The following is a 21,048-nucleotide window of genomic DNA, read 5'->3' as shown; positions in this document are numbered from 1 at the left end:
AGCGCACTTCTTCCCCCTTTAGAGTCATTATGGGGAAGGTGGCACCAGAAGATAAAGGCTGGTGCTCCCTCCTACACCATGGAGACCAGCTCATCTCCTAGGGTTTCCCATTTCCCCCAAGTGGTGATGACCCATGTCTCCTGGGGTGGTGCCAGAGCTCATCAGTGGATTTACCAGTGCTCCAGTCTCATCAAAGCCATTTCTGTTGATGGTGTTTTACTAGCAAGGGTCATGGCTTGTTGTACTTGAAGAAATTTTCAGGCTCTCAAGCTCTTCCCCAGCTTGTGGGTCTCCAGTTCTGGTACCCAAACTGCACCAGGGTCTTACACGCAGCTACCCCAGGCCTTCAGCTTGCGTGGTGGCTGTCAGTGCAGCATGACAAAGCCAAGCCCCACTCGCCCCTTCCTCCAGGTGAACTTCCACCAAGTAAACATTAGAAGCTGTGGAGGCGGATGGGTGCCCTGGGGCATGTCCTGGCTGCATGTCCAGCCCTTCAGGCATGAAACCACGGAGCACAAAGGACCTTCAGCAGCACAGCCCCCCGCTGTCGCACCTCACAACCCCATCCTCCTCTCCTTGCTGCCTCTAGCTAGCAGCCACCCACGGTGCCCTTCCTCACTTGGCAGCAGCTCTCATTTTCTCCATCTCTGCTCATCACCATGTTCACGCACGGTACTACCAGCAGTCCTAGGCATTTCCTGGGCGAAGGTGCTTTCTCTGAACTCAGTTCCCCCTTAGGTGTTGGGCCTGAAACCTCTTCCCTCCCCCTCCTAAAAACAACGCTCACAAGCTTTCATTTTTGCTATGACCAGTTTGCACTTGCTTCAGCAGAGCTGCTTTCCAGCCAGGCTTGCACAGCCCTTTCTCAAGGTGGATGACAGTGGTAGCTGTAGAAAAGAGACACCTTTTTAAACAGAGTGGCTGAAAAGCCGATGTCGCTGTGCTGTCGGCAGTGCTGGCCTCTGGCAGGCCCCGGGCAGAGCTGAAGATCAGGAGATGCCTTCAGAGGCAGTGCTTCTGCTGCTGGGATCCCTGGCACGCTTCACCGCTGCACAAGCATACCCGGGCACAGAAACCCTCAACAGGTCACAACCCTCACCCTTTAATTCCAGCTTTTCAGCAGAAGACACTGAAACACAGCAGCAACAACCTCGCAGCAAGATGGGTAGATGTGTACCCACAACGTGGCTCCTGGAAGCACAGATCCATTTACATGCAGCACACTTTTCTACCAACACCGGACTGGAGAGTAGTTAAACTTTGTGGTGCTTCTGTCAGGTCCAGGCCCAGCTCTTTGCTTCCCTTAAACTGTTCCTTTTCTGTCCAAACATAAAGAAAAAAAGGCATCGTTTGAATGATGAAACGCTCAGAGCTTTTCTCCTCAAGCGAGGATTTAGGGATGGTAATTGCTCTTGTTCACATGGGGATGCTTGGTGCCCAGGATTGCTTTTGGAGAGCTTGAGCCAGGTGCATTACAGGCCATTGCTCCTTGCATCCCTTGTTTTCTTTCAGGTGACTTCAGTTAGGGGACTTTGTTTTGGTTTTGATTGTGCTTCAAAGCGTAACAAAGCAGATCAACACCACAGGGCTGAAACTCCATGTCCTCAGCTGCTGGGAACTTCCTGCAGGAGCCGAAATGGGAAGGAGAAGGCCCAGTTTATCCTCACGCGGCAGCTGGAAGGCCATCCGATTCTCCTGTTGTTCTCAATGATGAGGAGGAGTGTGGTTACAACAGAGCAGGACTTTGATGCACGCAACGTGGACCTGTGTCCAGGGCATGGCTGCTCCCCGTATGCAGCGTTGATGGTGAATTATCTTTGCGCTCCTGCACAGCAACAATTTTGCCTACCTGCACCCAAACCTAGGCAAAGCCAGGTGCCAAAATTTCATCCCTACAGTGTGTTTCAAGTGAGTGTGTGCTTTGACGAAGCCGAACAGAAGTGGATACACACTGAAAACAACAAACCAAGCATTTGGTCGAGTGAGCACAGGCTGACCTAAGCAGGGCAGCAGTGCACAGCCTGCAGTGTCATCAGTTGCAACTACAGGGTAAAGCTTCAAGGAGGACAAATGCCTCAAGTCTAAATGAGATCCAGAAGAGGAAACATTGCTCTACATGCAAAGAAAGGTCCCTATGCCACCCATTAAGTTCTTGGGATGACTCAGGGTCACCCATTCAGCAGCCAGCCCATTTTCATTTGGTTGTGAAAGTTCCAGTTTGACCGTAATAGCTGGAGCCGAGGACCAGGAAAGTGTCCCCATCCCACCATCATTCTCCTGCCAGCACTGCTCCAGGCTGATACAAGGCAGAGCAAGCCCTGCTCAGAGGCCAGCCCTTCTGGTCTGGCCCCACAACAGCATGATGCATCAGGAAACAAAGTGAGTGGCTTCACTCTGACATGAGCCTGAAAAACCTGTTCATGTGAGGCACATGGAAGTAGCAGACAAGTTCAATTCATTTGCAGTGAATTAAAATACCCAGTGCTGTGTATTTTAATCAGAAACATTCTGGGGCAGGACTAAACTTCTTCACTGATTTCAAACCAGCACTTCAACTTGGAAACGCTGCAGTGGCTTCTACAAGGAAAGTAACTCCATGCCTAAGGAGGGGAAGAAATCAAGGCACCTTAGCTAGAGGTTGATTGAAGAAAAGGAGAGGGAAGCTTCAACATTGCATTTATACTTCTATGGCTTAAAAAAATCCACCAGGGTTGAGCATGACACAATTCATCTTTGAACTGCAGGGCTCGTGTTCAGCATGCCCTCAGTTCAAGCATTAAATCTGAGGGTCATTAGTGTATTTAAACCAGTCTCATGTAAACATAACACTCTAGCCTCAGCCCAGCTTGTTTGCATAGGTAAGATTACAGTCTGTTACTTGCCAAATCACAGGAACTTCTCTCCATGTATCTGAAAGATAGGGGTATTCCAGGGTATTTGCTTCTTATCACCTGCTTTTAGTGGAAAATTTAATCCCATTAAGCACACAATTTGAATTACTGAATCCTGGCGTGGTCAGATTTCTACACTCGGGACACTGCCTTGGTATGAAACAAGCTCAGAATTGCACTCAGAAAATGCAGTCTCCTCCAACAGCACTGCGAGTTGTAGCACACAGCCATCGGTGTGTGGCAAGGCACAACTGCCTACTCAAGAGTTGACCTCTAGACCCAAAACAGGCAAAGCAGGCAAGCCCAGGTAGCTCAGCTGAGACCACAGCAGCACACAGCATGGCAGGACTTATCTTCACACTTGTTGCCCAAGTACATGCACAGGGAACATGCACAGGTACTACAATAGTACTAAGAGCAGCTAAGAATAGCCTCCACTCTCCATGACTTCATGCTCTGTAAGGCTAGGTAAGGGGTCAGACATAGATTATAGATATATAAATACAGATTTTTCAGGACCACGTAAGTTGGAGCACCACTTTGCTGCAGCCTTTCACACAGCAGTAAGCAACCATAGGAAGGTGGAAGGCAAAGATGCCGCCCATCACTCTAAGTCGATTTAGGCTTACAGTCCCATAGGGCATGCTCTGATGTCAACCACATGTTTGAGACAAGTGTCTCCAGGTTTACAGAACAGCCTCAACTGGTAGACATAAGTCTCTTCAGATATTTGCATTAACCTTGCAAGTCAGCACACACAAGGACTGGTCATTATCTGGAAGGCTGACCATCCCACCCCGCTTTGGCAATAAGAACAAAGCCAGTATGTTTGGAAAGCATTTTCAAACTTTATTTACAACTGTCACAGTGACAAAAATGTAGTTTGAAAAAAATGCTAGCTTCTCCCTGAGGCTCAAAAAAGAATTACAGAAATATAGAATGTATATCATACAACAGGAGGAGTTTTACTGGAGTGCTTTGTTCTTTAGATACGTTCAACAACAAATAGAAATATACACAATACTTCCAAAAAAAGGATGCAGACAGAAATATGCAAGTCTTTAGGGCAGACAGCAGGTCTGAAGTCCAAGGATTGCCATCTCATTGCTGCCCACATGGTAATATCTTTGATATACAGCTTTGACTTGGTGGTACAGACGGTAGAGACCAATAGAGAGTAACACTTAGAGATAAGACGACTGGCTGGTATGCAGGTGTACAAGCTCATTCCAGTAAAACAGCAAGACTAGAACAAGTGTTACAGATACAACAGCTGAATCCATCACTAGAGAAAATGGTATCACCATATCATGACTGTTCGGTGATCAACTGTCCACCAAGATGGGCAGGGAGCATGTATAATCGGGTCTGCATTGCTGGACCAGAGACCAGCCGCAGTGTAGGAACACTGAAGTTCTCCTGCTTTGTGCTAACTCATCTCCAAACTCCTATCTGCCTGAAACAGTTATGCAGAGCTGATAAGTTATTGCCATTATGTTTAAACACAAGCAAGACAAGACTAAAACAGTATGTTAAAAGCAGTTCCCAACCCCCACCAGCGTTTAACTACTCATGAGGTATTAAAAATACAAATACACACATGTCCAAATAGATTTTAAAAATGGAACCAGTTATAAGCAAAGGGGGGTGGCATTGGGATTATTATGAAAGTTTGGTTAAGGCCTTGACATTTCTTTTTCTCTTCCATGATCCCAGATTTGGTTTAGGTGGTAATTGTTCTCATCCTATCCCAAGACCAACTGGCTCCCAAGCTGGTCCCCGAAGCTGCGAGATCATCACTTTCCAGGAAAGCAGAGGGTTACCCTGTCTGGCAGCAGACTGGCCTCCTCCCCAAACAGAGACAGATGACTTCTCCTTGGAGCAGGACATGGTGAAGGGGACACAACCACAGACTTCACAAGCCAGTCTGCACTTCATTAGACATGCATGAACATTTCACCTTTGCTATGAAGTAGAAACACATCTTGGCTCAGGACTCCTGAGCTAATCCTCTCTCAACAGACCCCTCCTGCAACCCCCCCCCCTCCCACTGGTGATCCACACTAGACCTGGTGTTTCATCTTTGGGTTACCTCCAGGTCTGGCAGTACTCCCCACCAGGCATGACCCTACCAGCCTGTCCTGCACGGCCAGGGCTCTGAGGAGACTCTGCAGTGCAAAGCTGGAGGAGATCCCCCACAAGCCCATTATTGACCAGCAAGTTGGAGACATGAAACCCTACAGCCTCAAGGACACCAAGGTAAGGAGGTGTAACCCCCACCCTCTGGCTTTTGGTGCTGTACAAGACAAGACCAGCCACAGCAGCCTCAGCAAATAGGAGAGAAAAATCTGAGGTGTTCAAACCTACACGAGCTCTTGCTGCAGACAGAAGCATCTTTACATCCGATGCGCATTACCCCACGCTAACCACCTGCAAGATAAACTAGGGCCTCACAGTAGAGATGACAAGCAGCAGCCTAACATTATCCTGCAAATACAGCTGTTCAGCATTGAAGAGTCTAAAGGCAAACAGAGGGGAAAACTGCTTTGGGAAAAGTGGCTGGAAAACAGGCTCAACAGCGAGAGCAAGAAACCCAACTACTCCTATGGATGCTCACGTTACCCCAGGAGGTGCTGAACCAGGGAGAGCTACAGGCCCCTCGTCAGTAGAGCATTTAGCCATGCTTTGCTACGGACACCCTTCCACCCCCCGATACACAAAATGGAAGCTGTAAGAAAGGCAAATCTGAGAGATGACGGCTCTGTTCTCACACTTTAAGCCAGAGGCAGCTCCTGGCTGCGAGGTCCTGCCTCCGACTTTCCTCCCCCTCCCCAGGCTCCCCCCTCCAGCAGTCCTTCCATGGTCACCCTCTGCCATGTGCTTGGAATTTCACTGCTGCCTCCGCCTCGGAAAAATACAGATAGTGATCTCGAGAACAGCAAACATTTCTCTGCGTTACTTCCTTCCTTCCTCAGGAGGTCTGGTGACACCGAGGGCTTCAGTTCTCAATACAGAGAATACAAAAAAACTAAGATCTCGCAGGTGCAAAATTGAACTTGTCTTTTTTTTTTTAAAAAGACTTTCAAAAGAAGTGTGGCTCTTCCTTCAGAAGGGTGCAGTCCCTTGCCTTTCCTCAGATACCATTTATTGCTCCTTGTTGTCCTTCTTTGCATCTTCACAGTTTTCTTCCTCCTCTTCCTCCTCCTCCTGCACAAGGAACTCTTCGGGTGGCCATCTCAGCTCACCGCTCTCCACGTCGCCCTCCGTTGGCTCCACCACGATTGAGGGCAGGCGGTCCTTCAGCTTACAGTAACGGTCAAAGTCTGAGGGATCAGGGAAGATCTGAAAGAGCCAAGAAAGAGTCTGTGAGAGGGGCTGCATTCAAGCAGTCTTATCCAAAACCCAACTCTCAAGACACCTGGGTCTTCAGGGCAGAGTAGTCTGGACACAGAGTAAACCACTGAGCGATGGGAAGACTCTTGAACTTGTAAATAAGCTTCTCTAATCTCTGAGTATTGGAAATAAGTGCTACCCAAGAGGCTTCCAAAGCACATGCTTGCCTGGATAGTGCTCAGCAAACAGGCATCTGCCCTTTTGGATATTTATCCAAACACCTCACACGCACACACACCACCACTTTTGCATTAAGCTCAGTGAGCAAACTCATGAGCGTATCTCAATCTGACATCTCATTTCCTGCTGCTGGTCAAGCTACACAAGAGAACAGGCTTGTGCTCCAGGCTCTGCTGCTGGAAGGGAGAGGAGGTACGTGGCAACTCGGCGCTAGAGCAGTCCAGGCCCTTGCAGCAATGGCCTGCATCTGGTATTGCTCCAGGGCCACAGCACCACAAGAGAGAAGTTCAACTGCATTTTAAAGGTAGTTTCAGCAGCATTCCGCATGCTACAGCTACTATATATCAGCAGTGAAACTTATTTCAGAACACTTATTTAAGAACACTCATTTTGTGGAAGGGTTGAAGACTGGACTAAATTTCTTAGGGCAGGAGGTTCCTGTGGCATAGCTGGCAATTAAGTACCCTGGTGTGGAGGAATATGAGGACCCCCTTATTCCCAGCACAGAGCAGTACCTTGCCCCTTCCCTCCCACCCATAGCTTGCCACATGGGTGCTCAGGCATTGCAGCAGCACCAGGACCCATACTTGCTGGCAGACCCACTGGGAGGCACACTCTGATCCCACTAGGAACCAAGGCGAGGACATGGGTGCAGGAAAAACTGCCAGTGCAGCGTTAGCAGGAAGTTCACATGACTGAATCGCAATGTGACCAGAAGAGGTTGATGTTATTTTATAGGGATGCCCTAGGAGGGGAACAGTTTCAAACCCCAGCTCATCCAGAAGTGAACTGATGGGTGACAAGAACCAGCCACCACATCAGATCCTGGTTGGTAACCAGAAGATTAAACAATCGCCACCTATTTTAAACAATTTTATCAGAGTGATGATTTCACATTACAGTTGCGTTTAAACACCCCAAAGAAGATAAATCACAAAATGCATTCTCCCCTCCAGGCTGCAGATGAGATGAGGAGCCAAGCACAGTGCTCTTTGAAGACCAGCTGCACTCAAGCAAGCAGTCAGAGCATCCTTGCAGGGAACAGCACTGCCAGCCTCACAGAGGCAAACTGCTCATGAGTACCTCAGCTTGAGAGCAAGATTTGATCTGCTTTGTTTTTTGTGGTTCCAGTTACAAAAGCAGGTTCCCCATCCAGAAGCATTAACCATGAAGCATCATTCTCCTCATGCCAATCATCTAGGTACCCACCACCTTGGGAAGCCCCAGCCCAAACCCCAAGCAAAATATCATCGTACAGTCTAGCAACCACTAACCACACCACTACTTCCTTATCGATATTCAGTCTTCTACCGTCCAGCCAGATTTCCCCCTCACATCCAAAGCTTTGTGGCAACCAGGCTGCCAACCTGAGAAAGCCATGGGGTTGCTACTTCATGCAAAATCAGGCAAGAGGGGTGCCTGGGAAAGGAACTCAGCATGAAGGTGGTACACAACAGGTGGGCTCTTTGCACAGAGCCATCTGGGCCCAGGGACAGTAGTGCCCAACTCCTGTGGCACCCACCATCCCTACGCTTTTCAGGAGTTGGGCCTTTGAACGCAGCCACATTAACATGGACGCTGCAGTATGAGCTACTTGCTATTAGTCACTGCCAGCACAAGCGAGACAGTAACTGTTTCTTGGAGCTTTGTGGCTTCTGCTTGGCCAAACAAAGGCAGTTTCAGACACACAGTGCATTACTGGAAGTAGAGTCAGTGGCTCTTCAGCATCAACTTGTTATCTAAACTCAGGATAGGAAAAAAATACCCTTGACATTGCACGGTTTAGAACACTGCAATGGAAAAAGAAGTGTGGTTCAGGAGGTTACATAAGCTGATAATGTCATGAAAATAGCCTCCTGTGCAAGAAAAATAGCCATATAATAATTAAACTAACCCTTGGCTGCTATCATTTTAAGCACATTAGGTCAAATTGGAGCAGTTTCTTTGAAAATAGTCCGCCAGATTTTTTTTCCAGAAACTAAGTAGTAGTCATTTCCTTACAAACAAAGATCCCCGAAATGTGGTGCGCAGCTTTTTTAATAAAAAAAAAAAACCTAGCACAATCTTATCTCAAACAGCTGCAGGACAGGCCGAACCCAAGAAGGTCAGGATTTTTTCCACTAAGTCATGCTTTTTAATCGTCGAGGCAGCATGAAGCGAGATGTTGCAACTGCACTTTCAAGGGGTGTGGACAGTCAATGGAAAAAATACACAAAGGCAGATTTCCTTGCATGTGATGAGCGGGGCGACGCAGCAGGCCAAGCACAGGGACCCAAGGAAAAAGGGTTTCGGATTAAGACTCCATTTAGCACATCTAGGGATGCTGGGTGGAAAAGTTACCCCAACCCACCTCCCCACTTCAAAATAAGCTGCGTCGCCAGACTCTTTATAAAAAAAGATAAGTGAACACTAGCTTTCTGCTGTCACACATGAGTAGTGCCATGCTGCATTTGTTGGTCCCATATGCCCCGTATCTGGTCCCACTCCAGATTTAGACAATGGGAAGAAAAAACAACTCTAAAACTTGCAGCCAAATCCCCATTGGGAATGCAGCAGCTCAGCTCTGACATGTGAGCTCAGCACCCTTTCGCACAGCAACCAGGACAGCTTGGCCAGCAAAACCTGCCTACAAGCCTTCCCACTCACCTTACCCAGCTCAGGTGTGTGGGAGGAAGCCTCTGCATCTCCCCACCACCCAAAGAGTACAGCAGCAACAGGTTAACTTCTCCCCCTCATTTGTCAGAGGGAGCCACCTCGCACACAGCTGAAGCAGATGCCTACTTCTGGCTGACCTGGTCACTTGATGGGGGACAAACGACAGCCACCAAGGCAACCTAAAAGCAAGTTTAGCAGCAGTTCAAAGGTATCTTCCTCCCCCTCCCTTGCACGACACAGCACAAGGAGCTACCACTGCTTCTGCAGAGCCCCCCCCTTCCATAGCTGAGCCCCATCTCCTGGCCCACAGAGAGACACATCCAACTCCTTTTAAGCCCATAAAGGACACACATACTGCTTCTTACACTACTCAACACAGCTTCTCACTCACAGCAAGACTACTTTTCACGGGCCTGTCCAGATTATGTTTTGGGAACTGCTCTCCTCATGGATTGATTCGGATCACGTACAAATTGACCGAGCTCTTGCCTTGCAGCTGGAAAGGGCAGTGAAAAGCAGAACTTGAAATGAAAGCTTGAAATGATTTTAGAAAGATCATGTTTGCCTCTGTTTCGGATGATCTAGCTCTACTATCCTTGAATGAAGTCTTGGCAGCAAGAATGGAAAGTTTTCATTGCCCTGGGGAGGCTCATACCCTCTCTCAGCATTCACAGGGATGGAGAAACACCAAAAGCAGGAGAGATGTCAGACAATTAAGAGGATTAGCTCAGAGCTACCATAATCCAAGTGACACTTGCAAATTCAAAACAACTTCCACATGTGTACTCCATACCAACAACCATAGTTAAAATGCTTGTCTCCCCTCTCAGGGGGCTGAAAACTATTTCAATTATATTGCAGGGAGACTAAGGTAATGAGATCTTTCCAAATTGAGTTACTGGTTTGGGGGGAGGCTTTGCTTCATTGTGGTAATGCTATACAAGACTAAGTCTGCACCAAGAAGCATACACTTCAGGTATAAGATACACCCCTGATGTACACATATCACTCATCCTCCCAATACTAAAAAGCTAAGTTTTGTGTCTCTTCAGCAGTATCAAGTCAACATCCCAAATCAGCATTTAAGTTCTTCAAATAAAACTTCACTGCCATCGAAAAGCATGGCTAACTCATTTCAAGAAATACTTAAATCGTCTCTCAGCATCTTCTTTGGAGGAATTTTCCAGCTATAAGCAGCAGTGCTAATACATACATTTACTCTCACAGTAGTCATGAGTCGAAAACAAGCTCCATCTAGTAAGCGCACAGCAGCCTGTGACTCAGGTTTATGAACTATGACAACTCTCCAGTCACGGACAGATTGCCCTATCTTGGGGGACGGTGGCTGGGAAACTTCATACATCATAACAATTTTCCATCAGAGTAACAAGGGAGGAAAAAAACATGCACTGCGATGTTCTGATTAGCTGCTGTCTTCAGTCTGCATTTCAGTGGAACACTTTTTTTTTGGCATAGCATAGCTGCTAACATGATTAGTTTTGGCTCTGTTTATCCCACATCCTGCTTCTTTCTTCATTTAAGGTCCCAGGCCCTGGAATACACATTGACTCAGCCTACTAATCTTGCCTAGTAACCACGCATCAGATGTGCTATGTGAATAAGTTATCCTAAACTCGCTTGCTATCACCACCTTTTTGCAGCCCAGTCTTAAGACCTTCCCCAGTAGCGAGCGCCAGCCCTAATTCAGGACCTCCCCTGCACAAATCGAGGCTGCGCGGACGCAAAGGACCTCAAACAAAACGATCACAAAGGAAGCTCAGTTTCCCCCCTTTGCCATCAGCCCCCTGGTCAGTAATGTGTTGGTCCCCCAGTTTAGATGGGGAGATGCAGCCCAAACCCCCCAGCACCGAGCATCACAGCTCCCCGAGGGAGTCAGTGCCTCACTGGTGCTGGCCAAGAGGCCCTGCATTCACCAAAAATTCTTTCCCCACCAAGACGACAACCCAGATCTTTCGCCATGGACACTGGATGGAGCGTTAAGCCTATTTACCTAGATTCAGTCAGTCTGACGCGATTCACAGCTAGCTGTGGCTGCAATTAACCTAGACAGATCCCAGCGTGATGCGATCATGACATAAAGAGCTCAAGCTCCCCATGACAACCAAACCCCAGCTGATGGCATGAGGCAAGCTCAGCCTCCGCATGCCAATCTCCTCAAAGGGCGCCTGAGGTCCCACAGGACCAGCGAGCTGGCCAGACAGCCCGTCTGCAGCCAAGCAGCACGCTCAACCCAGGACACAGCGTTTGCTCAAAATAAACGCTTTGGGCATCAAAGTGTTTTCGGTTGCGCTCAGACTCCGCTCCGCTTCCAAGAAGTGAGGCAAGATTCGGGTGGAGGCACTGCTTTGACAACAGCTCTGCGAACTGATTGATCAGGCCATGTTTTCAGTAGCATCGTTCATGCTGCTGCGAGATGGCATTGGAGGACAAGCTGGCAGAGCACTGATGAGGCTTTTCGGAGAAGGGATATATCTAGGGGCTGGAAAACAGCAAACGGTACATTAGCTCCAACTGGCAGTGAAAAAGGCCTGTCTCACCGGAGACTGGCAGGCAGGAAGCACGTGAAGCGCTCCGTAGGCGCATCTGTTTGTAGCAGGGGCATCTTGAGCCATCAGCTGCATTTCAACGAGTTTTTTGTTTAGTAAGTCCCATGGGAATTATGGGACATCTATTAAAGATCCAGAAATAGCTCTTCACTGCAGGCACAAGACCCAGCATGACATCATCTCTTCAGCTGCATCTTCTGTTTCGTCTGTGCCGCCCTGCTCAGGCTCATGCCCCGGTTTCACCATTCACTTCTGCTCAGGCCCTTTAAATCTGTCGGCTGAACCATCTTCGGGGGGCTCAGAGAGCAGCTTTACATTGCAAACACAGTAATAAAACAGCTTTATGTAGAAAGGTTTTGAAATGAGCGCCCTAGCTTACAAGCATTTTGTCTATTAACTGGAAAAAAAAATTTCTATTTTTAGATTTCTATTTCATTCCTATGCTGAGAGAGCACATTTTGCAAGTGAAACTGTACAAATTACTAAGCCTACACAGGCCACTTAGTTATCACTGAGACGACTGCTGCAGTCTGAGTTTTGACATCATTGCTTGAAGAGTAGCGATGGCCAGCCCACCAAAAGGCCAGGACGCTTCGGCAAGGGGGTGCACACCTTCCGCTGGTGTCTAGACAGACAGACACTCCAGGGCACGAGCGGAGGCAACAAGGGGGTGGAGGAGGCTGGAGGAAAACCTTAACAAGTCCAGTTCCCTCCACAGCCAACGAGACAAACAGGAGCCCTGAAGTTCAGTGAACTCCATGAGGCAGAGGAATCAGATTGCTGAAGTTCATACTCTGTAGGAGGTTGTTTCCTCGGTTTACTTCCAAGGCAAAAAATCCTTTGAAACAGCGCTGTTGGTTGGACAAGCCTGTCTGCAGTTGATACTGGTGTGCTTTACAGTTCCAGCAAAGCTGCCGTACCACCTCCTCTGGTCCAGACAGTTTCATATCCCCATATGGTGGTAGAAGCAGCCCCCAGGCTCACAGCTGGGATTCTACGGACCAACTCCCAGGCAGTCCCTGCTCTACACAGCCCAAAGGGGGACATTTTGAACCTCATTTTGAGGTCATCTCTGCAGTGAAATAAATACAAGCTCTACTACTAGAACAAGAGAAACTTTTAAAACCAAAAGCTTGCCTCTCCCAGTTCTGGCTCCACTTTTTTTGCCTCTTGTAGCCAGCCAAGGGCTGTTACACTCACATCGTGAGTGCCCAACTCCGCAGATGAGTGAGTGGAGGAACATGTTGCAGCTTAGAACAACAAGCCTCAGTGTAGGAGCAGTCATGCACCATTAGCCCTGTCTGTTTTTAAGTTATTGCACTACAGCCCCCAGACTAGCATACAATTTTCCATGTACCAAACTCTCTCCACCAGCAAGATGAAGCGCGAAGTGCCAAAGTCTGAGGTAGAACAAAGAGCTCACACTGTGATTTGCATCAGATTTGTCCTTGCTGTTCTAACTTGAATTTTCAACTCTTTAAGGATGCTTTCAACTTACCTTGATGCATACTGTGACGTTCTCAGCACAGCAGCCAGAGGAGGAGGGCTGGAACCAGCTCCCCAATCCTCTTTACACTAACCTGATTCAGAGCCAGACCTCATACACAGCCCACACACCACTAGTGCCCCATCAGGATCTTCCATTTCAACACCTCAGCCCTTTCCACCATCAGTTTGGTTTATATCAAGTACTGGCAGGCAGTTCCCAGCTCTTGCAGGCATTTGAATAAAAAAAAAAGTCATCCATGACTAGACCACTACAGAGGAGAGATCCAGGATGCATAAACCCTGCATAGATATGAGTTGTCAGCATTTATGACTAACACACCTTCAGGTTCAGATGATCCACTCAAAACTGAACAGGCCTGTTCCCCAATTGGCCCAAGCAGACTTATCAAGGTCATTAGCACCTGGGGAAAAACCTCACTGAAGCAATCATTAGAACAAGCAGAGCACCTAGATTCTGCCTCTCACTGGAAAATTTGGGTAGGTGGAGCCATTTGACCTGACTGTGTTAAGCCTCTCCATCTGGTGACCCATAAAGACAACTGAGCATCCCATGCAGGCTGGTTTGATTGCTTCAGGTTTATAACCATTCTCATTGCTGTACACTCCCTAAAGGAAAGAGAGGCCATATGCTTTCCACTAACTCAAGCACTGAAGCACAGCACAGCTATTTCCACAGAAAGTCAATAAACCAAAGAACTTGGACTATCCAGATCCAGAATTCTGACTGAAAAAAAAAGCAATGCATCCCCTTTTCCTCCTGCAGCTTTGGCTTCTGCTGGAGGCCTCAGCCATGGCCCAAAGTTCAGTTGATTTCATGCTTCAGTGCACTGTTACTGTCCTGTAGCTCATTTTTCAGATGTAAATATGCAAGTACACAACAGCCCACCTCATTTGAATGCACACTTAGAGCAACTGCCTCTGTGCAGGTTGTGTAACATCTGCAAAGGAAGAGCCCTGCATCAGGATCTATTGGTAAGAGTCACCCAATGCACAGACCAGATGTAAGTCATCTGCATGCCCTCAGCACCTGTGTTAAATCTCATCAACAAGTCTCCTGGAAGAGTAGGAAAACATGGATCTAGTAGGCTAAGATCCACAATCCCTTTGATTAACTACCAGCTAGGGAATGAAAGTGATATGAAGACTAAAGGATTAAAGCTCAAGCTAGTTTTTAAGACCACCTCTTCACCCTAGTCATTGATCTTGAGGTTAATAGCTAATTACATTGTTCAGAACTTTCAGAATGAATGCAGCTCATGCCTTCAGCTGGCTATCTCCAGTGACATTTCGAGGCTTGTTTCAGCTGTCTCTGGCCTCACTGTATCTTATAAAAGATGTTAACCCTCTCCAATGAGCCCCATCACTCATGAAAACCAATACATACATCAAAACAAAAAATCTAAGCGCCACATAAACAACTCTCTCCTGTTCTAGGCAGATCATTTGTATGCTGTGTTACAAAGTATCAAGAGTCCTCCCAGTCCAGTGAATGAGGTGACACTTCTTTAACTGATCTCCCCGCCTCCCACTGAGCCCCCACAAATGCTGAATGAGCGAGGGCTCGATCGCTTCAGAAAGCACCAAGTCCTTCACCAATCTGGTCTGATACCGAGTGATATTTTAGACAACTGGCTACTGCCAAGCAAGCATTCCAGTCTGTTGACTAGTTCTCACTACAGCAAGACCTGCTATTAGGTCAGGCTACGGAAAGGTACATTAGACCAAGTTTGCAGTCCAGCCCAGGCAATTCCACAGGGGATTACTGCCCTAAGCAGCCAACAAAGCACTCACCTGATACGACAGGCCATCCTTGCGGGGGCTTAGCCCAATCTCATCCATAGCTGGGGTGTTCATCATCACTTCAGTCATTTCAGCTGATCTCAGATAATCAGGGCTAGAAACAAAAGACAGCATTCAAATCATCTGAGGGGCTCCAGAAGGGCTGAGCGAGTAGCATCGGGAAAGAAAAGCAGGCAGAGGAGGCTGTCGGCAGTCTATTTCTGGCCCCTTCCTTCCTGCCCCCCCTCGGAAGGGGGTGGAAAGAGCTAGTAGAGACCGGCGCTACATCCCCTGCCCCTGGGAGCAGCTCCCTGACTTTCTCCCCAGGAGCACAGCCCAGGAACACCTCGGGAGGCTTTAACAGCAGCCGTTCACTTCTAACTCCGCTTCCTCCAGCTCTGCCCCCTAAGGGGGGAAAGTAAAAAAACACAGTAAATAAGTGCAAACGCTGGGGTGGTGTTGTGTTTTGCGTTTTTTCCACTTTTTTTAAGCTGGTGTGTTTCAGCTCCTGCTGACTTATTTTACAACCTCAGGGACTTCCACACCAGCGGAGCGCCCGGCGCCAATTCCAGCCCTGCTTTTTACAGCCTTTAATGGCATTTCCAGCCGGAGAAAGCGAAGCGAATTCCCACAGTCCGCATTACCTTTATTGCGGATCATCCCGCTATTGCGGGATCAACCCCGCCGCTACCAGCCTCTTTCTCCCCCGCTATCGGGAAATCACGTCCCGGGACTTCACGCCGCCCCGCCTCCCCCCGCGGCACACGGCGGGGAAGGGGGCGGCTGAAGCCCCCCTCACCCCCGCGAGGGCTCCGCTTCAAACCCTCACAGCCCACAGCAGCGGGATAGAGCCTCCTCCCGCCCCCCTCGCCTCCCCCCCACGCGGGAAGCGCCCACTCACCAGGGCAGGGGACACAGCACAGACATGAAGTCCCGGCGGAGGCTGCCCCGCGCCCTCGGGGGGGGTGGGTGGCGGGAGGGGCACCCAGGCACTGCCCCGCAAACGGAGGGGCTGAGCGGCACCGGCGGACGCTGCGGGGCGGGAAGGGAATCGCTGCTCTGCCCGACGCTGCCCCGCACCGACCCCGCCGCTGCCACGGCCGCCGCCGCCTCCCGTCTGAGCCCCGCAGCCGCCGCCGCGCCACTTTAAATGGCCCCGGGGGGCGGGGCCCGATCCGAGACCCCGCCCCCTCGCTTGACGTCAACATTTTCATGAATGACTTCGGCGCGCGCCACCTTCGGCGGGGGGCGGTCGCGGGGGGGGGGGGGGAAATGCGTGTCCCCGCGGTCGCCCCGTCTCCGGAGCGGGAGGCGGTGGCGGGCCCGGATCGGCCCGTTCGTTATTTTTTACCCCGGCTGGTGCGGCCCCTCCGGCCCCCCCCCCAGGATGGCCGGTGGCTGCCGGCCGGCGCCGGGACGCACCGAGCATCACCCCGGGCACCATCGTCACCCCGGCCCGGGCTGGGTTTTCATCCGCGGGAGGCGAAACCCCCTTCGTGGGGGTGATGGCGAGGGGAGGCCCGGGGCAGGCTAGGGGCTAAGCCGGAGCGGGAGCCGGCCCCGTTGCTGCCGCCGCCCGGGGGAGGGCTCCGGCACACGGTCACGGCCCGGGGAAGCGGCGGCAGCCGCCCAGCCCTGCCCTTCTGAGCACCTTCCGTGCCCAGCACCTCCAGCTGGAGTAAAAGCTGAGTGAGAAGCTTCACGAGGCAGGGCTATATTTAGCAAAACAGTGTGAATCAATAACGGGAAGGCGCGGGAGGAGAAGGAGGCGAATCCGTTTGCCGATGATGCTCAGGCAGCCTCCGAGGAAGTGCTCCTTAAGGGCAGCCACCCAGGGCAGGTGCCCCCTGCGCCACTGCTCTTGGTGAGGGGACGGGCCAGGCCCACCAAGGCTGCTGAGGGATGCCCGGTGGGTTTGGGGACTGCTCTCCCCTCTCTTTTCTCACCTGGCGAGCGGTATCTTGCTATACGCTGGCAGGTAAAGTTTAGCGCAGGGACTGGGTTTGTCCCGCCTGTGGCTGCTTGGACTTTGGCAGCAAAGTGGATGACCAAGCGCACAACTACAAACGCTTCTCGCAGTTACCGTGCCTCACCTGCTGCAGCACTTCATATATATGGCTGTGCACAGGCATATATACACTATTTGCCCCAGTGTTTAGGCGCTAACAAGTGCAAGTTCAGTGTTTCTGAAAGGAAGCTTCATCCTCAGCTCCACTCAGCCAACCCCCGGACCATATAGAAATGTGTACATACATACGTGCATGTGTTTCCTCAGACCGGATAGTTTAATCTTCTTAGATTCATATTATATAATGGGAGCGTATGTGGGTGTTTTACATCAGGCTTCTGCAAGCTGCTGCTTTGTGCCAGATTAAAATGAATCACAAGGAGCTGATCTAGACCCTGCAGACGTGTGGAAATTCAGACGGGAACGGGTGAATGCGCTGAGAAGGGCTACCAGTAACCTTACTGGTAACCTTCTCCAGCCTTCACGGGAGGGCGGCAGCGGGGCAGACTTGATGTGCACAGCCCCCCTGCCCCCACCCAAACCTCCTGGCAAAGAAGTTTGGAGCTGGGGAGAAGAGTAAGAAGGCAACCAAGTCTCCAAAGTGCTGGGGAAACGGCTCCCCTGCACTTCACTGGCCTGGCTGCCAGGACCCCCCTCTCCCTGCTGCGTACCCCGGGACACACATGCTTGTCCTTACTGGCTTTGCTGATTTCTGCCCTAAAAGAAGACAAAGGCTTGACTTTTAAAAGACTTTTTTGAAGCTGAACGGCCTAAGTCAGTGCCTGATGGTAAATGCAGGGGCTGGGAGACCACTCCGGGAGAAGGAGAGAGGCATGGTGCTGCTTCAGGCGGTGTCGATCCATGTCATGAGGTCTCTTCAAATTAACTTTACAGCCTGCCCCAGGTGCTCTCATCTCCCACTGTGTCCAGCTGAAACGTGGAACATGAGATGGGGCCATAGCTCAGTTCCTTGGGATGTTTCACCAGAAACAAGCCTGCCTCTCTCCCCCAGACATACACATATTTGCTATGGATTTCCTGGTCCTGTTTGTAGAAAATAAAAGCTGACAAAAAACCCACATGCTTCCCTGAGTCACTCTTGCACCAGGCACACCAAGTTGTCTCTCTAAATGTCCTCCTACACTTGGCAGGGCTTGAGGTCCAAGATTTTCCGCTCCTTGGAAAGCATGTTCCTTTAAATATCTAATTCTTGTTACACCCGAGCCCCCAAAGGAGATCTAAGGACAGGACTGGGGCTCTCCCTCTTCTCCATCCACCTTTCAGGGCTCCCGCAGCCACCGCTGAGAAAAAGCAGCTCAGATCAACCCTTCATCCATGTCCTCTGGACACCCATTTTGCCATTCCAGCTGGCACAGGCAGATAGTTTCATGGTTCCACTTAGATAACGGGCTTTTGAGGGAGAAAAAAAAAGGACCTAACAAAAATCCCCAGGCGCCTACGTGCTGAGGGCGCAGATTATTTCCCAGCGGCTTGGTGAGAACATCAGCCCCAGCCCTGGCCAATTCCCATCGGGAGGCCTGGGGATCGGTGCTTTTATTGCTCGCTTTGGCTCTAAGCCACTGCGAGATTTATTCGTGTGATTAACCATAAGCGCGTTAATTAAGTCCTTTTGAAAGAAAAGGCACACCTCCCGTGATTTCCATCAACCGCGCTCGAGTGCTTTGCTGGATCAGGCGTAGCTTAAACCCCCCCCCAGAAGCGTGATGGTTCTTGGGTGAGGTGTGTACCACAAAGGGCACCTTTGGCCCTTCCCTTGAGGAAAGTCTTTGTGAAAGTATTGAGGCATCCCCAGGGATGGGAGATGTTTTATAAGCCTGGAGAGGTGTTTTCCATGCAGGGGAGTTGTCCTGTAATAGCTGTGCCTCCTCCTTCTTTGTTTACCCCAGCCAGGTATGAAAAGCTGGGGCTACAGAGGCAGAGCTGTTGTACCCTCAGCTGCAGCTCCTACCTTAATAAGAACAAGCTTTCCCTCGTAGATAAGCCTTCATAGCAACATCTGGGCTGAAAGTGAGGGAGCCCATTAACCCTTGAGCTGCTGAGCCACTCCCTTAGAAATCCGCGTGTCCAAGCAATCAGTTTTCCTTACGTCCCAGATGCTAAGAGGTCAAATTCTCACTCCTCTCGGGGGGCAAAGCAAAAGGATTTTCCTGCCATCCGTGGCTCCACAGCCGTGAAGCAGAACATGGGAGGACAGAATAAAATGGGATCAGATCAAAGTCTTTAAATGCAAAGTATTTAACTGCAAATGAGAACTGTGCTCTTGCCTGCTCCAGGGACGGGAGCAAGATGCAAGCCCTTCAAAGTGCTGGGTTTTTGCCTTTTGTTTTCAGCCAGTTTTAGCAAACGGAGCCCAGCCTGCCCCGATTTCCACTTCTTTCCTCATCTCACACACCCACCAGACCCCTGTTTGTTTCACTGCTGCGTGGCTTTGCATTAGACGCTTGGGACTACCTGGTCACCTGGGGGTAGAAGCAGCAGCAGCTCTTGGACTCTCAGCTGGGGTAAACTGATTTCCAGGGCACTGAGCCGACTGCAGCCAGATGAGCTCTCCAGGCTTTTGTTTCGTTTTGTTTTTCTTCAGTTACTTTTATAAATCTCTGTAACATTTGGGGGTTTGGGACAGTATAAACAAATGGAAGACAAACAAGGGCTAGCAGCCATTCACTCCTACGTTCCGCATCAGCAGCAGTCTAGCAGGAGCAGCACGCCGGTGAAGAACAGACCATGGTTATCCCCACAGAAGGCGCTTGTGCGTAACCGCAGCCGAGGAGAAATAAAACAACTGCGGGGGGTCATTTCCCCAGGTTTTCCCCCTAACCTGCTTGCAATGTAAGAGTTTTCACTGCGCTTACCTTCCACCATTCAAATATAACCATACTACCCGTCCAGATTTGGATGCATCAAGGGCCACGGGGGCTAACGGCACGATAGCCATGGGGCTGAGCATCCCCACAGCAGCACTGGCATCCCAGACCCTCCGCAGCCCCACACGCTGCCATCTCCCTTTTGCCGAGGGGGTAAGTAAGGCTTCATGAGGCGACGTGACCGGCACAGGGTCGCTCCCAGGGTCACCTCCATTTGGGAGCAGAGCTCGCCGGCTCCTGTCTCCCAGCCAGCGTCGCGAATCCTACGGGGAAAGTTTCCTAGTGAAAAAATAAACTCTTCTCACTCGGAATTTAAAAACAAAACCATGGAAACATTTCTCTCCATCCTAATGTTTTGCAAAAAGTTATTTTAACAAATTTAAATTTGGGGCTTGATTTGACCGGCCGGTGCCCTTTGAAATAGTTGAATCCAGGCCATGGCCGCAACCGTGTCAGAGCCAGACCTCAAGCTCCGGCTCGCCTGACACCCCCGCCAGCACCCGGGACATTAAAACCCCTCTCCTCAGGCGAGAGGGCCGTGGTGGTCAGCCTCTCCCCGATTCCTGGTACCTGCACACACGGGAACTGCCGTGCAGCGTGCAGCAGCTTGCTTTGCTCCCCCTCCATGTTTCATGGCCCCCTATAAATAGTTTGCATGCCCGGGGATGCTACGGACAGGTTGAAACTGCTGCCAGCCGCAGCCTGCCACCTCAATAGCATCAACAGGGACTGTCCCATATGCCTCTGCCCAGCAAAAGCTTCCTAAGGAGCAGTGACTAATGCTCAAACAAACTCCCGGTTGTCCCTGTGTGGCCCTACCTGCGCCTGACCCGGCACGAACCCTCTCCTCTCCGTGCTTGTGGTGCACGGTCTATTTATTTCCACGGAAAAAAAAAAAAAAAAACAAACGCTCTCACGGTGTCATTCTTTCCAGCCGCTTTCCACACAGCATCGCATTTCGCGGTGACTTCCAGATGGTGCTTGAGAAGAAAAAAGCCACTCGACACGTGGCCGTCCTGCCCCGCACGCCTGGTTGCAAGGTGGGTTGGGGGGGCAGAGAGGAAAAATGGGGTTTGTGCCCCATATCAAGAAGCAAAGAGGGTGGACACAGCCGGCAGAGCGTAGGGGGCTGATTTTATGGACCCGTATGGGGCTGCTAAAGGGGATGGGAATTGGATCTG

At 50.2% G+C, this 21,048-nt stretch overlaps 1 protein-coding gene across 1 annotated transcript; it reads right to left on the bottom strand.

Moving 5' to 3' along the window:
* Positions 1–3,719: 3,719 nt before the first annotated feature.
* On the bottom strand, positions 3,720–16,094 carry LBH (LBH regulator of WNT signaling pathway). Its single transcript, XM_063328149.1, has 3 exons — positions 15,876–16,094; positions 14,987–15,089; positions 3,720–6,233 (listed from the first exon to the last, which is right to left on the bottom strand). The coding sequence occupies exons 1-3, from the start codon at positions 15,899–15,901 to the stop codon at positions 6,036–6,038; spliced, it is 327 nt and encodes a 108-aa protein (XP_063184219.1). The 5' UTR covers positions 15,902–16,094; the 3' UTR covers positions 3,720–6,035.
* Between the last annotated feature and the right edge of the window lie 4,954 nt (positions 16,095–21,048).

The sequence above is a fragment of the Chroicocephalus ridibundus genome, chromosome 3, assembly GCF_963924245.1.
Source record: "Chroicocephalus ridibundus chromosome 3, bChrRid1.1, whole genome shotgun sequence".
Taxonomy (NCBI): domain Eukaryota; kingdom Metazoa; phylum Chordata; class Aves; order Charadriiformes; family Laridae; genus Chroicocephalus; species Chroicocephalus ridibundus.
The sequence above is the reverse complement of the archived record's forward strand: the minus strand, read 5'-3'. Positions and strand labels throughout refer to the sequence as shown.